The sequence below is a fragment of the Hypanus sabinus genome, unplaced genomic scaffold (assembly GCF_030144855.1).
Source record: "Hypanus sabinus isolate sHypSab1 unplaced genomic scaffold, sHypSab1.hap1 scaffold_436, whole genome shotgun sequence".
NCBI classification, from domain to species: domain Eukaryota; kingdom Metazoa; phylum Chordata; class Chondrichthyes; order Myliobatiformes; family Dasyatidae; genus Hypanus; species Hypanus sabinus.
The window spans coordinates 18,417-40,118 of NW_026781311.1; the positions used below are offsets into that span (position 1 = coordinate 18,417).

The 21,702-nt window shown below is 45.0% G+C and overlaps 1 protein-coding gene across 1 annotated transcript in view; it reads right to left on the reverse strand.

Annotated features, from left to right (window-relative positions):
- Window positions 1-1,732: 1,732 nt before the first annotated feature.
- Window positions 1,733-21,702, reverse strand: part of LOC132388931 (NACHT, LRR and PYD domains-containing protein 3-like) — a 57,607-nt gene continuing 37,637 nt past the window's right edge. Inside the window, exons 10-16 of the mRNA XM_059961338.1 lie at window positions 20,739-20,910; window positions 20,571-20,636; window positions 4,429-6,166; window positions 3,385-3,471; window positions 3,059-3,229; window positions 2,736-2,903; window positions 1,733-2,571 (exon numbers count right to left, since the gene is read on the reverse strand). Coding sequence (XP_059817321.1) covers window positions 2,454-2,571; window positions 2,736-2,903; window positions 3,059-3,229; window positions 3,385-3,471; window positions 4,429-6,166; window positions 20,571-20,636; window positions 20,739-20,910 — 2,520 coding nt within the window. The 3' untranslated portion in view covers window positions 1,733-2,453. The remainder of the gene's footprint in view (window positions 2,572-2,735; window positions 2,904-3,058; window positions 3,230-3,384; window positions 3,472-4,428; window positions 6,167-20,570; window positions 20,637-20,738; window positions 20,911-21,702) is intronic.

Genomic DNA, 21,702 nt, shown 5'->3' on the forward strand with positions numbered 1-21,702 from the left:
TCAGCCATGATTGACCTGGTTTTCTCAAGTCCTGTTGAATTTATTGCCAAATGAGCAAGTACGGGAAGGTACAGGGACAGAGAAACACTGACTTGTGGCAGTATCACAGGCAAGTACATTCAGATAACACACGGAACATAAATTATACAATTCTCTGTCAGTAACAATATAGAAACATGTTTTATGTCATGGGACCAGAAGAAACAGAGGATGAGCGGCAGCACAGGTCAGTAACAATCTGAGAATAGACGTTTTACACAATTTACAATAAATAAATATGCATTTGTGTCGTAATCAATATATAAATATATTTGTGTCATGGAAAATATATTAATATACATTTTGTGTCAATAACAGACTCTGAAATGTTGAATTTGGTCTCTCAGCCAAAGAGTTGGCACAGTTTGGAAACAACAGGGCTCCAAACACTGGTCCCCTACAACACCCAATTGATCACACTGTAGGCCCAAGAAGGGTCTGATTATTCCTTCTCTTTAAACTCACAGACAACAGGAGAAATGAGCAGGCCACAGAAGATGGGATGGTGCAGTTAGAGAATTACGTAATGACTGTCCTGTGAGAGTCTGACCTGGGAGTGTGTGATGTGATGCTGCAGAGGGAGCTTCTCTCAGTGCTTGACTTCCGGTGTTTGACGGGATGGTGTGGTGGGAACTGCTCTCAGTTTCTAACCCAGGGACTATTTGATGGGTCGGTGTCGAGGGAGTTTCTCTCTGTGTTTGAGCGGTTAGTGGGGTCGAGATGGTAGCTCTCCCGGAGATTGTGTAATATGCTGATGCAAATTGGGCTTTACTCTGTGTTTTAACCCCAGGAGTGTGTGGTGGTATGTTGAGGAAGAACCTTCAGTCTGTTTCTGACCTCAGGAATGTTTGACGGCTCTTTGTGGACAGTGTTTTGGTCTGTGTCTGAGCCAAAGGAGTGATTGATGTGAGACACTGAGGGAGCTTCACTCTGTATCTGATCCGGGGACTGCGTGATAGACGGTGCGGTGGGAGATTTACTCAAAGTCTGACACTGTGACTATGTGATGTGTCTGATGCAGGACCTTTGTCATGGTACGGCCCGGAATAATCTTTTCCCAAAGTCTGACCCTGGGAGTGTAACATGGAATTGTGTGGAGGGAATTCTCTGTGTCTGACCCTGTAAGATAAGTGTGTGATTATTTATTTTGTGTCCAATCCAGGGATTCGGAGATAGGACGGTGTTGAAGGAGTTTCACTCTGCATCTGAGCCTGTGAGTGTGTGATGTGACGATGTGGCGGGAATTTCACTCTGTGTCTGATTGAGAAATATTGAAATTCAACGTCCCGGAGTGACAATGAAGGGATGATGCACACCCTATGTTGATTGTTTTTTTTTTCCATTCTCTTGTTCGTGACCTTTGTAGACGCAGGTCAGATATTATACAGCATATGAGCTTCCAATCTCTTTTGTTGTTTTGTCTGTGAGAGCTGGAAGGTAGGAGTCAGGATAGTGCACGTATCTGGGGTGTGAGGAAGCGGTGGTCAGCCTGGATGGCGATGGGGAATGAAGAGGTCCTGGGGACCAGACACTATCAGACTAATATCCCTCAGCCTGGAGCTGAGACGCTGCTGTACCAGTGTGAGGAGCTCAAACCCATTATTGCAGTTCACCGGGTGCGGGGGGTGGGGGTGATCAGTAACCCCAGGTCACTGTGTCTCCTCTAATGAGACTCGAGTCCAACACCAGGACAGGAAGTTACAGTGGTTTATTGATTTCATCATGACAAATGTAAATTAAACAATGTGTGAGCTGCTGACGTGCGGGAATAAATAAGCTGCTCCCGACTCACTCACAGTCACACACAATTAACTGACCGGCGACAACGAGTGACAGTTTGAATAATCAGTCCCGTTTCTCACCGTCACTCTGCATCGGGGAACATCATAGATGACGATGAAATCGCACTTCAGGGCCGTATCCGAGATCGCTGCAGGTTTCTGCTGAAGGATTTGTCCATCTAACATTATTATATGGGTCACACTGCTGAATGCACCGTCCTCAGCAAAGGGAGCAAAAGGATTCTCTCCTGGGATAATCCCACCCCGGGACACTGACGTCCCAAATTGAGCCCTGGGCCCCAGACACTTCCTGCCTGTGTAATTACCAGGTTCTTACGTGAGGGAAGTCATGAACCCGGACATCCGGCGGCTGTTGCGACGCCGGACGACAGGCGGAAATACATCACTACGGAAACACTTCAGATGTCACAGAGCGTGAGACTGGAGCCACGTACGTTAGAATTAGATTTAGAATTAAACCTGGCGGGTGCTCATTAAAGGTAATTGCAGAAATTAAAGGTGAGGCCGGGCATAATCGGCCAAAATGTCGATCCCGCCGGCGGGGATGTTCACAGATCCAATTTCAGTCGGGGTTCGGGTTCCAGCAGAGATCTCAGTTCCTTCCTCCCGGTCTCACTGAACCGATTCACCACATTCAGATGTCCACAGATCCACTCTCAGTCCGGGTCTGGGTTCCTGCAGAGATCTCAGTTCCTTCATCCCGGTCTCACTGAACCGATTCCAGTCCAGCCTGAAACAGATGGGAGAATAAAGATGAAATAAACAGATCACACAACAGTGTCAGTAACAGGGGACTGGCGTTAATGTTTCAACAACACTCACAGACAAATATCACCAGAAAACCCGCGGATCCGCTGATATTTTATCACATTGAACATTAACACAAACACTCACCTGATCCACATCAGACTCCGGAGGGTCTGTATGAGGCGGCGGACAGTGGGGACAGATCGGTCTGTCAGCAAGTTTGATCCCAGGTTTAGCTCCATCAGTGATCTGTTCGTACTGAGAGCGGAGACGAGATCCTTAGTACCAGAATCTGTGAGACCGACATAGTTCAGCCTGGAGATGAGACAGAGTGAGAGTGAGGAACACCGAGAGACAGGAGACAGTACAAATCCACAGTGTTTATTAGTAACAGAAATACTGATCACATTAATGTTCAGTGTCAGACACCCAGTGACTGTAAACACAATCTCCCACAGTCTGGTACTTACTCCAGTTTCTGTATTTTACACTCCGGATTGCTCAGAGCCGCAGACACCAGTTTCACTCCTGAATCTCCCAGGTTATTATAACTCAGATGCAGCCCCATCAGTGAAGGGATCGTACTGAGAGCGGAGGCGAGATCCTCGGCACCAGAATCTGAGAGACCGACACGGTTTAGCCTGGAGATGAGAGAGAGTGAGGGTGAAGGACACAGAGAGACAGGAGACGGTACAAATCCCCGGTGTTTATCAGTAACACAATTACTGATGACATTAATGTTCAGTGTCAGACACCCAGTGACTGTAAACACAATCTCCCACAGTCTGGTACTTACCAAAGTTCCTGTATTTTACACTCTGGGTTCCTCAGAGCCGCAGACACCAGTTTCACGCCTGAATCTCCAAGTTTATTATCCCCTAGGCTAAACACAAATAGAAAAATTGAAGAACAAAGTGATTCAAACCGTGGGTCTGAGGGAATTTCACTCACTCTGATATTTCAGGAAACATTAAACCCTTCAGTAAATCACTGATCAGAGTTCCCATCACTGCCAATGCCCCTCACTGTCCAGCTCCAGGGGATTCACCAAATGTCAATAATTTAATCTGTCGGTGTGACCCTGTAAACTCCACATATTCTGTTTCATTCCCCAATGTTTAGAAAACCTTTCTTGACAGGAGAGGGTCGGAAGGGGCAGGGTTGAAGGATGGGAGGAAGTCCCACAGTGAGGAAAATTTGTGAATGATGAAATGTCAATGGGAAACAGTGGAAGAAACCCCACGTGAAGAAAACGGATAGGGAGACAGAATGTGCCGGAGGAGGGGGAACGGGAAAGGAAAATCCCTCAGGAGGAAGGGGAATGGGGATGAGAAGTCCCCCAGCAGTATACCGATGGGAAAAGATAATCCAATAAGATGAGATGATCCAGAAACAGATTGCAACGGAGTGGTGGATCTGAACTGAGGCCCACAATCGGGAGAGGAGATGTGCCCATCAGGTCTGGGTATCTAGTAGTGAGCACAGTCACACAGGTGGAGTTGATGGTGATAGTTACACATGAGGATAGACAATCTCACTGATGCATTTCTATCCCTCTCGTGGGGAAGTCCGCTGACCATTCTTGTCCCTCACCGGGAAGGGGGTGTGAATCTCTAACCCACCTGCTGCACTCAGTGTCGGTCTGGGTGTCAGTAACATCGAGACGAAACATTGTCAATGGACATGTCACAGGCCATTCCTGTGACTTACTACCATTAAACCAATGGCCGTTGTTCACCAGGTATTTGTCACAATTCTTCACAGTTACACAAATTCCTTTACATTGAAACAACACAATGGAACAGTTTCACAGTTCAGAGTGAGAGATAAATCAAGTTACCCCAACTCCTGGCACTTGTGCAGCCCGGGTCCCAGCCGTTGGATTCCTTCAGACTGAATGCGGCAGTTGTCCAGGTCAAGGTTTTTTATTGTATCACAGAGTCCAATGACATGAGACAGGACCGCGCAGTCAATAGGGGTCAGTGTCATTCCACTGAATGAAAGTGCTTCCACTGATCCCAGAGCAGCCTGAGCCAGTCCACGATTCTGAGACTCAAACAGGTAGTGCAATGTGTTCAGGAGGCTCCTTTTACCAGCTTCACTCTCTGTGTTTCCACTCTGGCGTTGAATCTCCTCCTTCACCCAGTCAATCACCCGGCAGGTTGTTTCATTGGGAAATGGACCCAGAAACTCCTCCAGGCCCCGAGCTGTCATTGGGTAGGAGAGACCAGCAACAAAACGGAGAAATACCTCAAATCGCCCATCTGTCGTGCTGTGGAGTTCAGTGAGGAATTTCAGGATATCCCCGGGATGTGGATTCAGGAATTGTGCGACTGCAGCTACAAACTCTTGGATCGTGAGGTGTGGGAATGTGTACACCACGCTCCGGGCAGAATCCTCTCTCTCCAAAAGCTCCATCAGGAACCCGGACAGGAACTGGGAAGGCTGCAGATTGTACTTGATCAAATCTCCATCTGTAAACACAATCTTCCTCTCCGACACCCCTCTGAAGGCCATCTGACCAACCCTGAGTAACACATCACGGGCGTTCTCAATCTCACGGCCGTGATTTTTCAGGACGTTGTAAATATAGTAGGTGTACAGTTGAGTGATGGTCTTGGGAACTCGCTGCGGGTCCCTGACTCTTTGTGTGAAAAAGGGGCCCAGTGCCAGAGCAAGGATCCAGCAGTAGGAGGGGTTGTAGCTCATGGTGTACAGGATCTCGTTCTCCTTCACATGTTTGAAAACAGCTTCTGCCACTGTCTGATCTTCAAAATGTCTGATGAAATATTCCTTCCGTTCCTCACCAACAAATCCCAGGATTTCAGCCCAGACACTGATATACGCCTTTTCCAATAAATGTAACGCAGTGGGGCGGGTCGTCACCAGCACTGAACACCCTGGGAGCAGCTTGCCCTGGATTAAACTGTACACAATGTCAGACACTTCACACCACCACTCCGGATCTGGACACTGGTGCTTGGGTTCTGTATCTCTCCGACTGTCAGCAAAATCAATTTTGTCTTTGGATTCATCTAAACCATCGAATATAAACAGCAATCCCTCTGGGTTCTTCCAGATCTCTCTCAGGATATTCCCAAAGTAAGGATACTGATCCAGAATCAGTTCCTTCAGGTTTATTCGACAGTTAATGGAGTTTAAATCCCGGAATTTGAAACTGAAGACAAACTGGAACTGTTGGTATATTTTCCCTGTTGCCCAGTCATAAACAATCTTTTGTACCATTGTTGTTTTCCCGATCCCCGGGACTCCAGCCACTGCTGCTGAACTACTAGATTTGGTTTTACTCCGGGAAAAGCTGCTCTGGAACAACTGATCAGTCCGGATTTTTTCCAGCTCTCCACAGAGATGTTTCTTTCTCCATTTTTCATGGTCTTTGCCTCTTGCCAGCAGCTCATGTTCCACCAGTCTCCGATCTCGAACAGTAGAAATGACCGTGAGCTCAGCGTATCGATTAACCAGCTGGAAAACCTTCACCTTCTCCCTCATCAGGGTCGTGTTCACTCTCAGTGTTTCAGTTTGTGCCCGCAGGGTCTCCTTGTGTTTCTGCTGAACATCTTAAATGGCAAAAGAAATAAAATGATAACCAGATTACACTTGTCAAAGACACAACTTGAAAACTGCAACCGGATCACTGTGCTGATATTGCAAGAACTCAACGTTCCTACAGCTGACGGTGTGGACAATAAAACCTGGTTCATGGACCAAGAAAATGTAAGACATAAAATTCAGCGATGAGTAAAGATGAAAGTTCCCACTGCTGATCGCTATCTCCGGGTATCTCTAACCTACCTCAACACCAAAGCTCACATGTAACCTCTGCTCCTTCAGTTCAGCCATTCTGCCTCTTCACACTTTCCAAACCTGCACTGATAGCTCGAGATCTGAAATATAATATCCACTCCCTTTATTTTTGTATTTGTTATCCTTGGTATTGTACGCATCAATTGGGACAGAATATGAAAAATATGGCATAGATTCCCTGAGAAAATCAATATTGAATATGCCAGGCAACTGCGCTCACCGGTTCTCTGGCAAAGGTTCCTGTTGCACTGCAGCTATGGACGGATGTATTGCAAAGTTATAAATAGAAAATGTTAAACAGGAAAAGTGACCATCTTACAGATTGCAAAAATATTTTGCAGGCAGTTGAAACCATGTAGCAAGAGGAGATCATAAGCATGTATGTCCCCCTACTATTAGGTCAACGGGACTCTGGCCAACCATGATACAGTTGATGAAGGGATGTAAAAAATGGAGTTGCTGGGAAGTGAATGAACTTTCATGGATACTGGAGTCTGAGACTGGGGAATATTGAATCGGATTTCTTCACTTGGAAACAGATTTCATTGGACCATGGCATGTTTTTATTCCCCTTTTGATTTCTGTCTCTGAAACTACGCCTGGATCCATAATATCCGTTTTAACTTATTAACCAATGACAAGTTAGAAACATTGAAAGCCTACAGCACAATACAGGCCTTTCAGCTCACAAAGCTGTGCAGAACATGTCCTTACCTTTGAATTTTCCTAAGCTCCATGTACCTATCCAGCAGTCTCTTAAACATCCTTATCGTATTCAACTCCAACACCGTTGCAGGCAGCCCATTCCATGCACTCGCCACTCTCTGCATAAAAATAATACTACTGACATCTCCACTGTACCTTCTTCCAAGCATCTTAAAACTGTGCCATCACATGTTAGCAATTTCAGCCCTAGGAAAAGCCTCTGACTATCCACACGATCAATGCCTCTCATCATCGTATACACAATCACGTTACCTCTCATCCTCATTTGCTCCAAGGAGAAAAGGCAAAGTTCCCTCAACCTATTCTCATACGGCATGCTCCAAAATCCAGACAACATCCTTGTAAATCTCCTCAGCACCCTTTCTATGGTTTCCACGTCCTTCCTGTAGTGAGGCAACCAGGATTGAGCACAGTTCTCCAAGTGGGGTCTGACCAGGTTCCTATATAGCTGCAACATTACCTCTCGGCTCCTAAACACAATACCACTATTGATGAAGGTCAATGCATCATATGCCTTCTTAACCACAGAATCAACCTGCGTAGCAGCTTTGAGTGTCCTATGGACTTGGACCCCAAGATCCCTCTGATCTTCCGCACTGCCAAGAGTCTTACCAATAATACTATATTCTGCCAACATATTTGACCTATGAAAATGAACCACCTCACACTTATCTGGGTTGAACTCCATCTAGCACTTCTCAGCCCAGTTTTGCATTTCATCATTGTCCCGCTGTAGCACTTGACAACCCTCCACACTATCCACAACACCCCCAACCTTTGTGTCATCGGCCAATTTACTGACCCATCCTTCCACTTTCTCATCCAGGTCATTTATAAAAATCTTGAAGAGTACGGGTCACAGAACTGATCTCTGAGGCACACCACTACCGCCGACCTCCATGCAGAATATGACCCATCTACAACCACTCTTTGCCTTCTGCGGGCAAGCCAATTCTGGATCCACAAAGCAATGTCCCCTTGGATCCCATACCTCCTTACTTTCTCAATAAGCCTTGTATGGTATACCTTATCAAATGCCTTGCTGAAATCCATGTACTCTACATCTACTGCTCTACCTTCATCAATGCGTTTAGTCACATCCTCAAAAGAATCAATCAGGCTCGTATAGCACGATCTGCCTTTCACAAAGCCATGCTGACTATTCCTAATCATATTATGCTTCTCCATATGTTCATAAATGTTGCCTCTCAGAATCTTTTCCACCAACTGATGAACCACTGAAGTACGACTCACTCATCTATAATTTCCTGGGTTATTTCTGCTCTGTTTAATGAATAAGGGAACAACATCCACAACTCTCTAATCCTCCAGAACCTCTGCTGTTTCCCTTTAATGATGCAAAGATCATTGCCAGAGGTTCAGCAATCTCCTCCCTCGTCCAGTCCCGGTGACTTATCCAACTTTTCAAAAGCTCCAGCACATCCTCTTTCTTAATATATAAATGCTCAAGATTTTCAGTCTGCTGTAAATTATCCCTACAGTTGCCAAGATCCTTCTCCGTAATGAATACTGAAGCAGAGGATACCTCTGCTATCCTCTGGTTCAATACACACTTTTCCACTGTTGCTCTTGATTGGTCCTATTATTTGATGTCTTATCCTTTTGCTCTTCACAGACTTGAGAATGCTTTGGGATTTTCCTTAATCCTGTTCACTATGGCCTTCTCATGGCCCCTTCTGACTCTCCTAATTTCCTTAAGGTCCTTCCTGTTAGCCTTATAACCTTCTAGATCTCTATCACTACCTACTTTTTTGAACCTTTGGTAAGCTTTTCTTTTCTTCTTGACTAGACTTATAGCAGCCTTTGTACACCATGGTGTGTACGCTATCTCATTGGAATGTACCTATGCAGAGCTCCAGGCAAATATCCCCTGAACATTTGCCATTTTTCTGCCGTACGTTTCCCAGAGAACATCTGTTCCCATTTTATGCTTTCAAGTGCCTGCCTGATTGACTCATATTTCCCCTTACCCCAATTAAACACTTTCCTAATTTCTCTGTTCCTATCCCTCTCTAATGCTATGGTAAAAGAGATAGAGTTGTGATCACTATCTCCAAAATGCTCTCCCAATAAGAGATCAGACACCGGGCCAGGTTCATTTCCCAGTAACAGATCAATGCAGCCTCTCCTGTTGTAGACTTATCTACATATTGTGTCAAGAAAGCTTCCTGAACACACCTAACAAACTCTACCCCATCTGAACTCCTTGCTCTAGGGAGATGCTAATCGATATTTGGGAAATTAAAGTCTCCCATCACGACAACTCTGTTATTAATACACCTTTCAAGTATCTGTCTCCCTAGCTGCTCCTTGATATCCCTGTTACAATTGGATGGTCTATAACAAAACACCCAGTAAAGCTATTGACCCCTTCCTATTCCTAACTTTCACCCACAGAGACTCCGTAGACAATCACTCCACAACTTACTTCTTTCCTGCAGCCGTGACACTATCTCTGATTAACAGTGCCACACCTTCACCTCCTTTGCCTCCCTCCCTGTCCTTTCTGAAACATCTGAGGCCTGGCAGTCAAAGTAACCATTTCTGCCTCTGAGCCGTCCAAGTCTGTGTAATGGCCATAACATCATAGCTCCGAGTAATGATCCATGCTCTAAGCACATCCGTTTTGTTTATAATACTCGTTGAATTAAAATAAACAAATCGCAAGCCATCGGTTGGAGCACATCCCTTCTCTATCACCTGTCTCCTACAGCCTGCTCCAATCCCCCAGCCACGCATTTATCCTCTACCTCATTCTATTCGTCTACTCACTCTCTCGTGGAACAGGCAGTAATCCCGAGATTAATACCTTTGAAGTCCTGCTTCTCAAATTCTTTCCTTGTAGCCTTTTTTTCAGGACCTCCTCCATTTTCCTGCCTATGCCATTGCTACCAATATGTACCACAACCTCTGGCTGTTCTCCTTCCCACTTCAGAATATCGAGGACATGATTAGAATCATCCCAGACCCAGACACCTGGAAGGCAGACTAAGATCCGCGTTTCTTTCCTGCATCCACAGAATCCTCTGTCTAACCTCGTAACTATAGTGTCCCCTATCACTGCTGCCATCCTCTTCCTTTCCCTTCCCTTCTGAGCCACAGGGCCAGACTCTGCACCAGAGGTGCGACCACTGTTGCCACCCCCAGGTAGGTCCCACCTCCCAGCAGTACTCAAGCAGGAATACTTATTGTTAACAGGGACAGCCACAGGGATGCTCTCTTGCCCTTCCCTCTCCTGACTATTACCAACGTATCTGTCTCCCAAGGCCCCGGTGTGAATACCTGCCTATAGCTCCTATCTATCACCTCCTCAATCTCCCTGACCAGATGAAAGTCATCGAGCTGCATCGAAGTCGGATTCCCAACCCCTGTCCATTAAATCTGTTGAAGTAACAAATCTGAGATAAAATCTCAATCAAAGCACCTATATTTTGAAGAGAATGTTCATCTCTTTAACCGTGAAGTGAAAGCCAATTTATAAACAAACTCAGTCCCTTGCAGAAAAAGTGCAACCACTTCAGACATACCGCACACCGCTGAACAGTTCTCAGGAGATACAGGAGTAGATAAATCATACAGAGCTGTTATGAATGGAAGTGCCAACGTAGAAGTGGATTCCGACTTCCCTAAAAATGAATCTAGATTGCCTTTATTAAGGGCTTGAAGAGGATGTAAGTTTTAAAGTGTGTTGAGGAGAGATCCTGTTCTTTCGTGTAGTTAAATATGGAAAATGAAACTAAGCTTCATAGCAGTCATGGAAAGGAGAACAGATGGATTGGACATAGATATCCTGAAGTAGGTGAGAAATTGTATACCACAGCACTGATTGAAGGTAATTCTTCATCCAGTTAGCCGGAGTCATTCAAAAGTGAATAGCGGGAGTATGGTGCCAATGTGGGCATGAAGAGCAAATTGTAAGGAACATTGAAAATCAAGGTATATCAATGGTTTTACTGATAGAAGTTGCTGTACTCAGATTAAAGCATATACAAAAAAACAAAGAAAATGTTCGGCGAAGAGTAGAGTAGAAGTTCTTAAAATGTATTATGAGACCAGTTTGGGACATGACATGATGATGTTTAAGAAAAATGCAAAAGTGCTTTGTAAATATATTACAGGCAAGAGAGGTTCAGTGTATTAGGACACTGCCAAGTGTACATTGGAGTTCAGTGTATGAGGAAATGTCTGAGGGGGAGCATTTGCTACTGCTGTTCAGGAGCATTTAAACTAATGTGGCAGGGGGATGCGAACAAGTGCAAAGAGACAGCGGTGTACAATGAGGGTAGAAGCAAGAAGTAGTAAGTGAAAAGTAAAAGTGGCAGGCAGGCAAATCCAGTGCATAAATCAAAAAGGGCCACTTTTCAACATAATTGTATAAGGGCTAAGAGTGTTGTAAAAACAAGCCTGAAGGTTTTGTGTGTCAATGCAAGGAGCATTCGTAACAAGGTGGATGAATTGAACGTGCAGATAGTTATTAATGAATATGATATATTTGGGTTCACAGAAACATGGCTCCAGGGTGACCAAGGATGGGAGCTCAACATCCAGCGATATTCAATATTCAGGAGGGATAGACAGGAAAGAAAAGGAGGTGGGGTAGCGTGGCTGGTTAGAGAGGAGATTAACGCAATAGAAAGGAAGGACATTAGCCTGGAGGATGTGGAATCGATATGGGTCGAGCTGTATAACACTAAGGGGCAGAAAATGCTGGTGGGAGTTGTGTACAGGCCACCTAAGTAGTAGTGAGTTTGGGGATGGCATTAAACATGAAATTAGAAATGCTTGCGATAAAGGAACAGCAGATATAATGGGTGACTTCAATCTACATATAGATTGGTGGAACCAAATTTAAGGGTTCTTGGAATGTCTGCAGGATGGAAAGCGGCCAGTGAGTGAGTGGGCCAGTGAAGGAGTGGAGATTTGAGGCTTCGACGAGAAGAGGCGTAAGCCCAGCTTGTTCCCAGTTAGTCTTTACAATGCCTCCTGAGATGGTGATGTGCCTCTCCTGTGAGATATGACAGTCTTGGGGGAGCTCCCCTCTCCCGCACAGTCACATCTGCCAGAAGTGCTTGCGGCTGGGCGATCTGGAAGACCGTGTGAGGAATCTGGAGCAGCAGCTAGATGAACTTCGACTAATAAGGAAGAATGAGGCAGTTATAGATGAGAGCTACAGGGAGGTAGTCACACCTAGGCTGCCGGAAGCAGGACGTTAGGTGACAGTCCGAGGGGGGAAAGTGAAGGAGAGTAGACAGGTCGTGCAGAGCACCCCTGTAGCCATTCCCCTGAATAATGAGTCTACCGTCCTGGATTCTGTTGGTGAGGACGACTGACCAGGTGTGAGCCACGGTGGCAGGGCCTCTAGCACTGAGTCTGACCCTGTAGTGCTGAAGGACGGGATGGAGAAGAGGAGAGATGTCGTCATTGGAGACTCTATAGTCAGGGGAGCAGATAGGAGATTTTGTGAATGACAGAAGGAAACCCGTATGGTTTGTTGCCTCCCGGGTGCCAGGGTCCGGGATGTCTCTGACTGGGTGCATGACATCCTGGTACGAGAGGGAAAGCAACCAGAAGTCATGATACATGTTGGGACAAATGACATAGGCAGGAAGAGGGATAGGAAGAGTTTCGGGAACTCGGAAGAGGGCTGAAGAACAGGATCTCAAGGGTGGCGTTCTCAGGATTGCTGCCAGTACTACGTGACAGTGATGGTAAGAATTGGAGGAGATGGCAGTTGAATGCATGGCTAAGGAGTTGGTGCAGGGGGTAGGGTTTTAGATTTTTGGACCATTAGGATAACTTCTGGGGAAGGTGGGACCCGTACAGATTGGATGGGTTGCACCTGAACTGGAGGGGGAGCAATATCCTTGCTGGTAGGTTTGCTAGCATGGTTCAGGAGGGTTTAAACTCATTTGCAAGGGGGATGGAACCTGGAGCGATAGAGCGGTGAAAGAAATGCATGGAGTAAAGCCAGATCCAATAAATAGAGAGGCTTTCAGGAAAGAGAAGCAAAATAAAGGGTGTAAAGGTAGTAACAGGGGGAAAGTGCGTGTACTTCAATGCAAGAAGCTTCAGGAACAAAGGTGATGAACTGAGAGCTTGGATACATACATGGAATTATGATGTAGTGGCCATTAGGGTGACTTGGCTGGCACCAGGGCAGGAATGGAATCTCAATATTCCTGGATTTCAGTGCTTTAAAAGGGATAGAGAGGGGAGAAAAAGGGGAGGAGGGGTGACATTACTGGTCAAGGATACTATTACAGCTGCAGAAAGGGTGGGTAATGTAGCAGGATCCTCTTTTGAGTAAGTATGGGTGGAAGTCAGGAACAGGAAGGGAACAGTTACTCTACTGGGGGTATTCTATAGGCCCCCTGCTGGCAGCAGAGATACCGAGGAGCAGATTGGGAGGCAGATTTTGGAAAGGTGCAAAAATAAAAAAGGTTATTATCATGGGTGACTATAACTTCCCTAATATTGATTGGCTCTTGATTAGTTCCAAGGGTTTAGATGGGACAGAGTTTGTTAAGTGAGTCCAGGACGGATTTCTGTCACAGTATGTTGACAGGCCGACTGGGGGGAATGCCGTACTAGATCTAGTATTAGGTAACGAACCGGGTCGGGTCACAGACCTGTCAGTGGGTGGCCATCCGGGGGACAGTGATCACCGCTCCCTAACCCTTAGCATTATCATGGAAAAGGACAGAATCAGAGAGGACAAGAAAATTTTTAATTGAGGAAGGGAAAATTATGAGGCTATAAGGCTAGATCTTGCGGGTGTGAATTGGGATGATGTTTTTGCAGGGAAATGTACTATGGACTTGTGGTCGATGTTTAGGGATATCTTGCAGGATGTTAGGGATAAATTTGTCCTGGTAAGGAAGATACAGAATGGTAGTGTGAAGGAATCATGGGTGACTAGTGAAGTGGAAAATCTAGTCAGGTGGAAGAAGGCAGCATACACGAGGTTTCGGAAGCAAGGATCAGATGGGTCTATTGAGGAGAATAGGGTAGCAAGAAAGGAGCTTAATAAAGGGCTGAGAAGAGCAAGAAGGGGGCATGAGAAGGCCTTGGCAAGTAGGGTAAAGGAAAACCCCAAGGCATTTTTCAATTAAGTGAAGAACAAAACGATGAGAGGAGTGAAGGTAGGAACGATTAGAGACAAAAGTGGGACGATGTTCCTGGAGGCTGTGGAAGAGAGCGAGGTCCTCAATGAATACATCTCTTCGTTATTCACCACTGAGACGGAACTTGATGACGGTGAGGACAATATGAGTGATGTTGATTTTCTGGAGCATGATAATATTAAGGGAGAGGAGGTGTAGGAGTTGTTAAAATACATTAGGATGGATAAGTCCCCGGGGCCTGACGTAATATTCCCCAGGCTGCTCCATGAGGCAAGGGAAGAGATTGCTGAACCTCTGGCAAGGATCTCTATGTCCTCGTTGTCCACGGGAACGGTACCAGAGGATTGGAGGGAGGCAAGTGTTGTCCCCTTGTTCAAGAAGGTAGTAGGGATAGTCTAGCCAATTATAGACCAGTGAGCCTTACGTCTGTGGTGGGAAAGCTGTTGGAAAAGATTCTTAGAGATAGGATCTATGGGCATTTAGAGAATCACAGTCTGATCAGGGATAGTCAGCATGGCTTTGTGAAAGGCAAATCGTGCCTAACAAGACTGATAGAGTTCTTTGAGGAGATGACGAGGCATATAGATGAGGGCAGAGCAGTGGATGTGATCTGCATGGATTTTAGTAAGGCATTTGACAAGGTTCCCCGTGGTAGGCTTATTCAGAAAATCAGAAGGCATGGGGTCCAGGGAAGTTTGGCCAGGTGGATTCAGAATTGGCTTGCCTGTAGAAGGCAGAGGATCGTGGTGGAGGGAGTACATTCCGATTGGAAGGTTGTGACTAGTGGTGTCCCACAAGGATCTGTTCTGGGACCTCTACGTTTTGTGATTTTTATTAATGACCTGGATGTGGGGTTAGAAGGGTGGGTTGGCAAATTTACAGACGACACAAAGGTTGGTGGTGTTGTAGATAGTGTAGAGGATTGTCGAAGATTGCAGAGAGACATTGATAGGATGCAGAAGTGGGCTGAGAAGTGGCAGATAGAGTATAACCCGGAGAAGTGTGAGGTGGTACACTTTGGTAGGACAAAATCCAAGGCAGAATACAAAGTAAATGGCAGGATACTTGGTAGTGTGGAGGAGCCGAGGGATCTGGGGGTACATGTCCACAGATCCCTGAAAGTTGCGTCACAGGTAGATAGGATAGTTAAGAAAGTTTATGGGGCGTTAGCTTTCATAAGTCGAGAAATAGAGTTTAAGAGTCGCGATGCAATGATGCAGCTGTATAAAACTCTAGTTAGGCCACACTTGGAGTACTGTGTCCAGTTCTGGTCGCTTCACTATAGGAAGGATGTGGAACCATTGGAAAGGGTACCGAGATTTACCAGGATGCTGCCTGGTTTAGATGGTATGGATTATGATCAGAGATTAAGGGAGCTAGGGCTTTACTCTTTGGAGAGAAGGTGGATGAGAGGAGACATGATAGAGGTATACAAGATATTAAGAGGAATAGACAGAGTGAACAGCCAGCGCCTCTTCCCCAGGGCACCACTGCTCAGTACAAGAGGACATGACTTTAAGATAATGGGAGGGAAGTTCATGGGGGATATTAGAGGAAGGTTTTCCACTCAGAGAGTGGTTGATGCGTGGAATGAGTCAGTGGTGGAGGCAGATACACTAGTGAAGTTTAAGAGACTACTAGACAGGTATATGGAGGAATTTATGGTTGGCGGTTATGTGGGAGGCAGGGTTTGAAGGTCAGCACAACATTGTGGGCCGAAGGGCCTGTAATGTGCTGTCCTATTCTATAGTCTATAATCTATGGTTTTCTGAACCAACATGTCAAGGACCCAAATAGGGAGCAGGCCATTCTAGACTGGGTATTGAGCAATGAGGAAGGATTAGTTACCATTCTTGTCGTGCGAGGCCCCTTGGGTAAGAGTGACCATAATATGGTGGAATTCTTCATTAAGATGGAGAGTGACATAGTTAATTCAGAAACAAAGGTACTGATCTTAAAGAAGGGTAACTTTGAAGGTACGAGACGTGAATTAGCTAAGATAGACTGGCAAATAATACTTAAATTGTTGACAGTGGATATGCAATGGCAAGCATTTAAAGATCGCATGGATGAACTACAACAATTGTTCATCCCAGTTTGGCAAAAGAATAAACCAGGGAAGGTAGCGCACCCGTAGGTGACAAGGGAAATTAAGGACAGTATCAAGTCCAAAGAGGAAACATACAAATTAGCCAGAAAACGCGGCACACCTGAGGACTGGGAGAAATTCACAGTCCAGCAAAGGAGGACAAAAGGCTTAATTCGGAAAGGGATAAAAAAGATTATGAGAGAAATCTGGCAGGGAACATAAAAAATGACTGTAAAAGTTTTTTATAAATATGTGAAAAGAAAAAAAAAATATTGGTTAAGACAAATGTAGCTCCCTTACAGTCAGAAACTGGTGAATTGAACATGGGGAACAAGGACATGGCAGACCAATTGAATAACTACTTTGGTTCTTTCTTCACTAAGGAAGACATAAATAATCTTCCGGAAATAGTAGTGGACCGAGGGTCCAGTGAGATGGAGGAACTGAGGCAAATACATGTTAGTAGGGAAGTGGAGTTAGGTAAATTGAAGGGTTTAAAGGCAGACAAATCCCCAGGGCAAGATTGTCTGCATCCCAGAGTGCTTACGGAAGTAGCCCAAGAAATAGTGGATGCAACAGTGATAAATTTTCAAAACACTTTAGATTCTGGATTAGTTCCCGAGGATTGGAGGGTGGCTAATGTAACCCCACTTTTTAAAAATGAAGGGAGAGAGAATCCGGGGAATTATAGACAGGTTAGTCCGACATCGGTCGCGGGGAAAATGCTAGAGTCGGTTATCAAAGATGTGATAACAGCACACTTGGAAAGTAGTGAAATCATCGGAGAAAGTCAGCATAGATTTGTGAAAGGAAAATCATTTCTGACGAATCTTATAGAATTTTTTGAGGATTTAACTAGTAGAGTGGGTAGGGGAGAACAAGTGGATGTGGTATATTTGGATTTTCAAAAGGCTTTTGACAAGGTCCCAGACAGGAGATTAGCATGCAAACTTAAAGCACACGGTATTGGGAGCATGGTATTGATGTGGATGGAGAATTGGTTGGCAGACAGGAAGCAAAGAATGGGAATAAACGAGACCTTTTCAGAATGGCAGGCAGTGACTAGTGGGGTAACTCAAGGCTCAGTGCTGGGACCTCAGTTGTTTACAATATATATTAATGATTTAGACGAGGGAATTCAATGCAGCATCTCCAAGGTTGCGGATGACACGAAACTGGGTGGCAGTGTTAGCTGTGAGGAGAATGCTAAGAGGATGCAGGGTGACTTGGATAGGTCAGGTGAGTGGGCAAATTCATGGCAGAAGCAATTTAATGTGGATAAATGCAAGGTTATCCACTTTGGTGGTAAGAACAGGAAAACAGATTATCATCTGAATGGTGGCCGATTTGGAAAAGTTGGTGGGGGGGGGGGGGGAGTGCAATGAGACCTGGGTGTCATTGTACACCAGTCATTGAAATTGGGCATGCAGGTACAGCAGGCGGTGAAAAAGGCGAATCATATGTTGGCATTCATAGCAAGAGGATTTGAGTACAGGAGCAGCGAGGTTCTACCGCAGTTGTACAAGGCCTTTGTGAGACCACACCTAGAGTATTGTGAGCAGTTTTGGTCCCCTATTCTGAGGAAAGCGATTCTTACCATAGAGGGAGTACAAAGAAGGTTCACTAGATTGATTCCTGGGATGGCAGGACTTTCATAAGAAGAAAGACTCGATCAACTAGGCTTATACTCGCTGGAATTTAGAAGATTGAGGGGGGATCTTACTGAAAGGTATAAAATTCTAAAGGGATTTGACAGGCACGATGCAGAAAGATTGTTCCTGATGTTGAGGGAAGTCCAGAATGAGGGGTCACAGTTTAAGGATAAAGGGGAAGCCTTTTATGACCGAGATGAGGAAAAACCTCTTCACACAGAGAGTGGTGAATCTGTGGAATCCTCTGCCTCAGAAAACAGTTGAGAGGCCAGTTCATTTGCTATATTTAAGAGGGAGTTTCATATGGCCCTTGTGGCTAAAGGGATCAAGGGGTATGAAGAGAAAGCAGGTACAGGGTTCTGAGTTGGATGATCCTCCATGATCGTACTGAATGGCAGTGCAGGCTTGAAGGGCTGAATGGCCTACTCCTGCACCTATTTTCTATTTTTCTATGTTTCTATGAAACCTCCAGGGGTGCATTCAGGAATCGACCATGTACCGGGACAGTCTAGGAACAGCATGGTGCTTCACAGTGTGTTAAGTCTAGCCAGGGCTGTTTGCAGTTTTACAGTGCTTCAACACCCTGCCAGACGTCTGTTCAGTCCATGGTCATAATGTGGATTAAATGAAGTATAGCTTAACATTCGTGCAAATTGTGCTGAGTGGGACTTGAGCTGAAGGAACTGCTTCATTAGTTTTAGGGATACAGCACAGTGACAGACCCTTCCAGCTCATGCGCCCAATTACACCGATGTGACCAATTAACAGAGTGACCTCTACATCTGGATATGGACTGATTAAGAATAGTCAGCATGGCTTCGTGTGTGATAGGTCATCTCGAACCAAACTTATAGAGTTCTTCGAGGAATTTACCAGGAAAATTGATGATGAAGGCCAGGCAGTAGATGCTGTCCAGATGGACTTTAATACGGCAAGGACCCGCATGGGTGCTTTGTGAAGAGGTTTCAGTTGCTCGGCATTCAAGATGAGGTATTAAATTGGACTTGACACTGGCTTTGTGGGATAAGCCAGAGAGTTGCCTGTCTGAGTTGAGGCAGGTGACATGTACTGCAGGAATTGGTGTTGGATCTGTTGTTGTTTGTCATCTATATCAAAGATCTGGATTATAATGTAGCTGACTGGATCAGCACATTTCCAATGACATCAATATTTGGGGTGTAGTGGAGAACAACGAAGTCTAACATGACTCGCAGCGGGATCTGAAACGTTAGGAAAAATGACTGAACATAGCAGATACAAATTAAAGCAGACAACTGCGTGATGTTGTACTTTGATAGGGCCAACCACGGTCTACACAGTGAATGTTGGGGCACTAAGGAATGTGATAGAGCAAAAAGATCTGGGAATACTCGTACATAATTAATTGAAAGTGGCGTCCTGGGTAGACAGGGTCATTAAGAAAACTTCTGGCGTATTGGCCTTCATAAACCAAAGTATTGAGTACAGGAGGTGGGATGTTATGTTGAAGTTGTGCAAGACATTGGTGAGGCCTAGTTTGGAGTATTGTGTGAAGTTTTGGTGACCTGCAGAAAAGATGGAAATACCTGTCAAAGAGTTCAGTGAACATATTGCACAGACGGTGCCAGGTCTGGAAGACTTGAGTTATAACACAAATTTGAATAGATTAGGTCTGTAAACCTTGGAACGCAGAAAATCAAGAGGAGAATTGATAGAGGTATACAAAATTATGGGGGATATAAATAAGGAAAATGTAAGCAAGCTTTTTCCACTGACAATATCTGGGTCTACAACTAGAATCCACGGTGAATGTTTAAGGGGAATACATGGGGAAACACCTTCACTCAGAGTGTGAAACACATTGCCAGCCCAAAGTAGTGCATATAACGTCAATTTCAACATTTAAGAAGGTTGGATAGGTACATGGATGGAGGTTAGTGGGAGTAGGCAGTTTAAGTGGTTCAGCAAGGAATAGATCAGCCGATGGGCCTGTTTCTGTGTTGTACTTCTCTGTGACTCCATCTTCAGAATGTGGGAAAAAACCTGAAAATCCAGAAGAAACCCACACGGTCACGGAGAGACAGTACAAGCTCCTTAGTCTGCCTCGGGAATTGAACCGAGATCACTGATGTTGAAAGCTGTAGTCTAACAGCAACTCCACAATGTCACCCTAACCGTGGAAGAACTTCCTGATTCTCCCACTCTCAAACAATCTGGGATATGCTGCTGTGTTACCAGCCAGCATTGTTGGGATTCACAACACCTCAGCCGACTGCCAGCAACGTCTAGGGCTTTCTTGGGCAGGAGGACCTTGCTGGGTGTAGATGCCTGAGTGACTTATGGCCAAACAGTCAAAATACTGAACTGAGTTATTTTACAAAATATCAGAAAAGGTCTGAAGTGTTCCAACTCAGATACCAATTCACTGATAGAGATTTCCAGTCAAGACCATCCCTTTCCACAAACACTGACAGTTGGATTCCTAGTTTCGGTAATCTATGAACAATCGCTGTTCAACATCATTTCTGTCAAGTAATCAGTTTGAATCATTTATTTCATCACTCACCCTTGAGTTGCGAAGATAACTCACAAAAGCCTCGGCTGACATTCATATGTTCATATGGATCAGGACCTGTTGACATCGAAAAACTTTCATGAAATTGAATCCAACATGCATTGTTAAATCTGGAAAGTTTCAATCTGATTTAGGTCAGAGTGCGTTATTTCATGGTACCAAATTCCTGGATTTCCTTCAGTATCCTTTCCAACTTTGGTAACTCCTTCCTCACTTCCACAAAGGATTCCCACATCATTCTCTGGGCCTTTGCGCCTTTCTCCGTCACCAGACTGAGGAAGAGTTTGGAACTCTCTGTCCGGTTTCCCCACTCCGCAAGCTCCTTGACTTCCTGTGAAGAACAACAGTGAAGATCGGATGGACAGACACAGAACGATGAGGAAAATATGCTCATTGATGGGACATTCAACTAGTCGTCTCATTGCCCAAGAGCACCGGGACAACCACCGGTCTGTCTCCTGGTCTATTCTGAAAATCTATGGGTTCAGGCAACGGAACCGAAACACGAACTGAACACAATTACAAGTCGGTATTATTATTGCAGAGTGACGTAATCACTTTTGCCACATTTCTTCATAATGCTTGTAGAGCTGTTACATGTTTTTGTTGGTGACGGCAATGTGAGGTAGGCATTGGCCATTCACCAGTGGATTATGGCTCGTTACAACTCTACTGTTCCTGCACAATGCATTGTCCCTCTCGCTGCTCTCTGGTCTGGGTCTGTCTCTTTCAGTGTGATGGAAGTGACATGGATGAGCTCAGTGAGAACATTTCCTACCCACAAACATTTGGGCTGATGACCTCTGTTGGCAGATACCACATTTGGAAAGTTGACTATGTTCGATTATATTGGATTGTGTCTTGATTGGTCTCTGGGACAACTCAACAAATCACTGTTCATGATATTGACTGTCCTAAAGGATCCTCCGGGCTGATGTGGCCTGATCTAAAGTGAATTTCCGGAGTTGGTTATCAGATTCTATATCATGAATACATTCATACTGTCCTGGAAAAATGGAGCTGGTGAAAAACAGTGAAGCTTTATTGGCAGCAAAGAAAACTCTAAATACTCATTCAATAACACTTTTCTGTGCTACCAATTATTGAAATGTTTTTCATTTGC